Raw genomic sequence first — 7,814 nt, forward strand, 5'->3', positions numbered from 1 at the left:
AAAAAGAAATTTTGAGTGATGAAGTTGAGTTGCAAGAAGATGAGATTCCTTTGGTGGTTGAGAATGTGAATGAGGAAGTGAAGATTGATATCCAAGATGATGAGGTGGAAACTCAAAATGACATGAACCCATCTAGGGAACACGTAATAGACATGCCGGAAATGGTTGTGCCTAAAGCCAAGGTTCCTTTGCTAAGGCCACCTCTACCTTATCCTCAAAGGCTAGCGAAGCAGAAAAATGAGAATCAGTTCAAGAAATTTATTGACATGATGAAGAGCTTATCCATTAATGTCCTTTGATTGAGTCTCTAGAGAAAATGCTGGGGTATGATAAATTCATGAAAGATTTGGTGACAAATAAAAGATCCATGGATTATGAAACTATCAAGATGACCCACCAAATTAGTGCAATAGTAAACTCAATGGCCCCGAAGCTAGAAGATCCCGGTGCTTTCACCATTCCTTGTACCATTGGGAGTGCAGACTTTGCAAAAGCTTTATGTGATTTGGGGGCAAGTATCAACTTGATGCCCTACTCAGTTTTCAAGACTTTGGGTATTAGGCAACCGAGGCTGACTTCCATGAGATTGCAAATGGCGGATAGAACAATGAAGAGACCATTGGGTATAATCGGTGATGTTCTTGTCCGGGTGGACAAATTTATCTTGCCGACTAATTTTGTGATCTTGGATTGTGAGGTAGATTATGAGGTTCCGTTTATATTAGGAAGACCTTTCCTTGCTACTGGGAATGCCTTAGTTGATGTGGAAGCAGGGGAACTCACCTTCCGGGTGGGTGATGAGAAAGTGGTCTTTTATGTGTGCAAGTCAATGAAGCATCCCAACAGTTTTAAGTGTGCTCTTTTGTGGATCTTGTCACGGAAGTGATAGTTGACGATACTAGTGCAATGATCAATGTGGAGGACCCTCTTGAGGCGGTATTGTTGAATCTTGATGTAAATGAGGATGAAGGACGAGTGGAGTGCGTCAATGCTTTACATGGAATGGGCTCTTACTCTTATGAGCCTCAGAAACTCTCTTTAGATCTTGAGAATAGAAAGACTCAACCAACAAAACCCTCAATCGAGGAACCTCCGGTGTTGGAGTTGAAGCTGTTTCCTCCATACCTCAGGTATGAATTCTTAGGCCCTAGTTTAGCTTTGCCTGTTATTCTTTCCTCTTGTTTTACTAACATGCAGGTTGATGCCACATTGGCGGTGCTCCAAAAGTGGAAGAAGGCAATTGGATAGACCTTAGCTGATATTCAAGGGATAAGCCCGCATTCTGTACACACAAGATTATTTTGGAAGATGATGCAAAGCCCTCCTTGGAACATCAAAGGAGGTTGAATGAGGCAATGTAAGAAGTTATGAAAAAGGAGGTGATCAAGTGGTTGGATATTGGGGTTGTATACCCTATCTCTGATAGCTCTTGGACTTCGCTGGTGCAATGTGTGCCGAAGAAGGGTGGTATGACTGTAGTTACAAATGCACAGAATGAGTTGATTCCTACCAGGACTGTCACCGGGTGGAGGGTGTGTATGGACTACCGCAAGTTGAATAAACTGACCCGCAAGGATCACTTTCTATTGCCTTTTCTTGATCAGATGCTAGACAGACTTGCTGGGCGTGCCTTTACCGTTTCTTGGATGGATATTCTAGGTACAACCAAATCTTGATTGCTCCGGAAGATAAGGAGAAGACCACCTTCACTTGTCAATAGGGTACCTTTGCCTTTTCTAGGATGCCATTTGGGTTGTGTAATGCATCAGCTACATTTCAGTGGTGTATGATGGCCATTTTTACCGATATGGTGGAGGACATTTTGGAGGTGTTCATGGACGACTTTAGTGTTGTGGGTGACTCGTTTGATGAATGTTTGAAAAATCTTGATAGAGTATTGGCCTGTTGTGAAGAAACCAATCTTGTGCTTAATTGAGAGAAATGCCACTTCATGGTTGAGGAGGGCATAGTTCGTGGGCATAAAATTTCAAATCATGGTATAGAGGTGGACAAAGAAAAAATTGAAGTGATTTCAAGGCTCCCTCCCCAACTTCAGTCAAGGGAGTTAGAAGTTTTCTTGGGCATGTGCGGTTCTACCAGAGATTTATCAAAGACTTTTCGAAGGTAGTGAATCCCTTGTGCAAGTTATTGGAAAAAGATGACAAGTTCGTGTTCAATGAGGGATGTATGCAAGATTTTGAACTTCTCAAACACAAGTTGACCACCATTCCTATTATTACCGCACCCAATTGGAGCTTGCCTTTCAAGCTTATGTGTGATGCGAGTGATGTTGCAGTTGGGGCGGTCTTGGGTCAAAGAGTGAACAAAATATTTCATCCGGTGTACTATGCGAGAAAGACAATGAATGATGCTCAAATGAACTACACGGTGACTGAGAAAGAGCTTTTGGCTATTGTGTTCCCAATGGAGCAATTTCGGCCGTATCTTATGGGTGCTAAGGTCATAGTTCATACTGATCATGCCGCACTCCGGTACTTGATGACGAAGAAGGATTCCAAAGCTAGGATGATGCGATGGGTCTTGTTACTTCAAGAGTTTGATTTGGAGATTGTGGATCGTAAGGGTAGTAAAAACCAAGTGGCGGACCACTTTTCCCGCTTGGAGAAGGAGGGGAGGCCTCGCGATGGCCTAGAGATCAATGATTCATTTCCCGATGAGCAACTCTTTTTTGTGTCGGTGAATGGTATGCCATGGTTTGCGGACGTTGCTAATTTCCTTGTGACTGGTATAATCCCGTATGAGCACTCTTCTAACCAAAGGAAGAAGCTCAAACGAGATAGTTTGCACTTCTATTGGGATGAGACATACTTGTTCAAGATCTATACAGATGGTGCGATCCGGAGGTGTATCCCAGATGAGGAGCATTTGAGTATCTTAGAGGCTTGTCATTCCTCTCCCTTTGGTGTCCATCATGGCGGGGCGAGGACGACTTCTAAGGTTCTTAGTTGTGGGTTTTATTGGCCAACTTTGTACAAAGATGCAAGTGAACTTGTGAAGAGATGCGACGAATGTCAAAGAGCAGGTGGAATTTAGAAGAAAGATGAGATGCCTCTTAATACCATTCTTGAAGTTGATATTTTTTATGTGTGGGGCATTGATTTCATGGGACCATTTGTTAGCTCGTGTGAGAACACATACATTCTAGTAGCAGTTGACTATGTTTCAAAGTGGGTTGAAGCCGTGACTTTGCCCAACAATGAGGCCTGGAGTGTTGTTGCATTTCTTAAGAAGAGCATTTTTACTAGGTTTGGCACTCCTCGAACAATCATAAGTGATGGGGGGTCTCATTTTTGTAATAGAGCTTTTGACACTTTGCTTTCAAAGTATGGTGTCAATCACAAAGTTTCTACTCCTTATCATCCTCAGGCAAGTGGCCAAGTTGAAGTCTCAAATAGGGAAATCAAGAGTATATTGTCAAAGACGGTCAATGCAAATAGGACCGATTGGTCAAAGAAATTGGATGATGCTCTATGGTCTTATAGGACTTCTTTCAAAACTCCGATTGGTATGTCTCCGTATCGGTTGGTGTTTGGGAAAGCTTTCCATCTACAGGTTGAGTTAGAGTACAAGGCCATGTGGGCTTTGAGGAAGCTGAATCTTGAATGGGATGTGGCAGCAAATCTTCGTGTGGAGCAGCTTAATGAACTTGATGAATTTCGATTCCATGCCTACTCTAGTTCGTCCTTGTACAAGGACAAGTACCTTCATGATAAATATGCTCGTAGTAAGAAATTCGAAGTGGGTGATTTGGTTCTCTTGTTCAATTCTCGGTTACATCTGTTTCCGAGAAAGCTTAAGTCGAAATGGAGTGGACCTTTTGAAGTGGTGTTTGTGACTCTGTTTGGTGCACTTACTTGAAAAACAAAAATGGGGAGGTCTTCAGAGTTAATGGTCATAAAGTCAAGCAATACCTTGGGAAGATTGATGACAGCCACGTGGTGGCACTGATCCATCTAAAGTGATTTGATGGTAACGTGCGTCATGCCGCGACGTTAAATCAGGCACTTATTGGGAGGCAACCCATGTGTCTTTCTTTTTGTTTTTCTTTGATTTTCTTTTTAATATAGGTTTTGCTTTTGGTTTAACTGGTTGTGAGATGTGTGTAGGATTGTTTTGATGCAGTGCAGGACTTAACTGGAAAAATGATGCACTCTCTGAAGTTTGGACTGCTGCCGCAATGCATTTTTTGCGGCCGCAATGGCCTTGTTGTGGGGGCAAAATTTTATTGCGGTCTGCAGTGTTGATTGGTAAAAATTTGTGGTTCTCTGAAGATTGGCACCGCATCCACAATGCATTTTATGCGGTCTGCAGTGCCCTACTGCGGCCATAAAGCATTTCTTGCGGTCCGCAGTGGCTGTCTCCCCAGTGCTTCATGTTCTTGAGTACCGCGGACCGCGGTGCATTTATTGCGGTCCACGGTGGGTAGGTATAGTAGGTCCCACGTTCCATTTTTATAAATAGAACCTCAGGCCTTCATTTAAAAATTTTCGCTCATTTGCTCACTAAATAGAAAAATACTGTTCATCCAAGCCCTAACTGCACAAATTCAAACTCCGTTTCTAACTCATTTGTATTGCATCTCATTGCTGGTAATTTTAATCTTTTCTTAGTTTTTAACTTTGTTTTATTTTCTTTTAATAAGTTAGTTGTAGTTCTTTTTCTTCCCTTTTCTTTAAATTGTAGCGTAGGTTTACATAATGATGTTATATTAGGGTTAATTAGTTAAGAATAATGATTGAAAACCTAGTGGGTTAATGATATGTGATTTTAGGCTAAAAATGAGACGAAAATTGAAACCATAGGTTGGTATTGCTGCTCATGACTTACCGTGGTCCGCGATGGATTTATTGCGGTCCGCGGTGGATTTATTGCGGTCCGCAGTGCTTCACTGCGATCCTTCATGCCATTTTGTGCGGACCTCGGTGGTAAAGCTTTAGAAAGATGAATGTTGAGGATCGCGGCCGCGGTCCGCGATGCCTTACCACGGCCGCAGACCAATTCTTGCGGTCCGCGGTGCCCTTAATCAGAGAGTGGGTATTCTGACCCCCACGTCAATGCGGACCGCGGTACCATATTGTGTGGTCCACAGTAGTCCCTTTGCGACCACATTACATTTTGTGCGGTCCGCGGTCTGCAGTTCTGCTTTCAACTGTCAACTGTCTGCAATTATAATTTTCACTGATTCTTCTGCTACTGTGATACTAACAAGCTTCAACTGAATTCCACTTGCAAAAAATGGTTAAATTACTAGGTGGTGGTGGAAAACAAAAGAGAAAAGGAGAGTCCTCCCGGGGTAGGGGACAAGGTATGATCAGATTGACCCCCCAAGTCCGGCAGGCAATCAAGGATACCAGAAAATCAATAAAGGCAATGGATAGAGCTGCTTCCTAGTCGAGAAGTGAGTATGTGCCCTCCCGGGAGGCATCCTACTCCGAATCAGTGCCAGAGTATGTTCTTGACTGGCCGGAGAGGCACAAATTGAGAGATACACCTCCAGGCACTCCTACTACTCAAGCTTCAGTTGCAATTTCTTTTGAATCGTCTGAGGGCTCAGCTGAGAGTAGTGATAGTGCAACATCTACTTCCCCTACTAGTTCATCACCTGGAGAGGATCCCGTCGACGATGAGGTTCCGAATGAAAAAGGAGGGGATGTGCCACAACCCGGGGGTGTGGAGAGAATTCGAAACCCCGAGGTGTGGAAAAGGAGATTCGTCAGTGAGATTGTTTCCCACAAATTCCGAGAGTGGTAGCCCGAGAGGAAGTTGATACTTGAACGGAGATTCATTGACAAAGATCTTCTACCTCACAATCCTAATGTGCAGAGGCAATTCAGGGAGAGACCGGGCTGGGATTACTTTACAGGTAATGTTGAGGAGGCAAATGAGCACCTAGTCAAGGAGTTCTTCGCTAATGTTTCCCACATTAAAAAGGGCATGAAAGTGACTAAGGTGCAGAACCTGACAGTGAAGTTTGATGGAAAGACAATAAATGACTACCTGGTCTTTCCGGAGGAGGATGAAACATTATATTTAGAAAAGGTAGCATTGGGTGAGGATGCCCGTCCATGGATAGCAGAGTACTTGGCACTCCAAGGTACCACCCCAGCATGGTTGACAGCCGGGGTCCAAATTTTGAGGAGAACCCTGAACTTTGAGGTAAAAGGGTGGGAGACCTTTGTTTGCAGCAGGCTAGACCCCACCACTCATGATAACTCTCTTCCTATCTCCAGAGCAATATTGGTGGCATCTATCATGGTGGGGTACCTGATCAACATGGGGATGTTATGTCCAGCATGATTACTAGGGTGGTGAATAAATGTGATAGACCTTACCCATTCCCAAATTTCCTGACCATGTATTTTGAGGATCAAAATGTGGAGAAAAGAAAATTTGATGTGAAAGTGAAACCATAGGCACCTTTCTCCTGGTACAGTCTCAAGGGGGATGACAAACCCAAAGATCCTAAAGGCAAAGCCACTGCTTCTACTGGCTAGTCTGAAGAGCCAGTAGTAGTAGTAGCTTCTTCTCAGCCTCCCTCTGCTACACCAGACATTTCCCCAGGACCCTCTACTTCCACAGTTCCAGATATTCACTCATCCACAACCTACCCTTTGACTGCCCAGCCAAACCCTTGCCAGTATCAACAACTGGATGCAGGCATCTACTTCTAAGCTGTCTGTGCTTTCTAGCTCGGTGGCAGCCCAGTCCATACCTCCACAGCCACAGATTCCACCCTCAGTGGAGGAGACTCTCAAGGAGCTTCTGGACAACCAGAAGAAGCTCCTGGAGAACCAGAAGTTAATAGTGGATGCTGTGGGTACTCATGGAAAAGCACTGAAGGAGATGGCAAAGGAAACAAAGAAGTTGAGAAAGACTCGAGCATCAAAGGAGTCTGTGAAGGAGCTGAGGGGCGAAGTGGAGAAAATGAAGGCTGATCACTTGCCATTGGAGCTGTTATTACATGACCTGGTTCCAACAGCCCAGCCTGAGCCGGAGTAGGAGTTGGAGAGGCCAACAAGGAGGAAGAGGGTGATCCCCCGTGCCGATGATGCTGTGATAGAGTTGGAGGACTCGCATGGAGGTTCCTCTAGCCAGCCTTAGGACCTAGTACAGGCCCAGGTCCCAGTGCAGACACAGGTTACCGAGCAGTCCGAGGACCCGGGGACCCAGGCTCATGATCCTATGCAGACGGAGGGCCAATAGGGAGTTTTCTTTACTCTCTATCTTATTTTGAGCTATTTTTGGTTAGTTAGCATTGAGGACAATGCTAGCTTTCATTTGAGGGGTAGCCCTATTTGGATGATATGGTATTGTAAATATGATACTATTTTCTTTTTATTATGCTTTGATTTTCACTTTTGGTATGTACATAATTTTACCATTTTATTTCACTTTTCATACTTTGCAACTTTGGTATATATATAAAGTTACTTTCTGATGTATATATTCATTCCCCCTTATGTATATTCGTCTAAATCCCTTCTTGTACATATTTATTCTACTTTTCGCATTTTTCTTTCATAGCTTCTTATTTCATTTTTGTAGCTTCTTATTTTGAGTTTTGCGTTCAATAAGCCTTTGGTTTTCTTAATGCCACGGTTCTTTCCAAAGGTGGAATTTGTGTGAACCGGGTGGCTCTTCCCGATGATGGATGACATGACAACCTTCTTAAGGGTTTGAGTCTGTTTTCCTTTTGCTTTTATGTAAATAGTAGCTAGTGAGTAATGATGCCTCAAGCAAAGCTTCACTTGGGCCTAACACATTTTCCTTTGATCTTATGGTCAAAACAAATT

General features: G+C 43.6%; 1 protein-coding gene across 1 annotated transcript; it reads left to right on the top strand.

The window, feature by feature from the left end:
- Window positions 1–316: 316 nt before the first annotated feature.
- LOC138868910 (uncharacterized) lies at window positions 317–886 on the top strand. Its single transcript, XM_070146490.1, has one exon. The coding sequence runs from the start codon at window positions 317–319 to the stop codon at window positions 884–886; it is 570 nt and encodes a 189-aa protein (XP_070002591.1).
- The last annotated feature ends 6,928 nt before the right edge of the window (window positions 887–7,814 follow it).

The sequence above is a fragment of the Nicotiana sylvestris genome, chromosome 5 (assembly GCF_000393655.2).
Source record: "Nicotiana sylvestris chromosome 5, ASM39365v2, whole genome shotgun sequence".
Taxonomy (NCBI): Eukaryota; Viridiplantae; Streptophyta; class Magnoliopsida; order Solanales; family Solanaceae; genus Nicotiana; species Nicotiana sylvestris.

Bases quoted from the DNA above. Each gene is read 5' to 3' on its own strand.
- LOC138868910 (XM_070146490.1), top strand. From the start codon at position 317: ATGCTGGGGTATGATAAATTCATGAAAGATTTGGTGACAAATAAAAGA.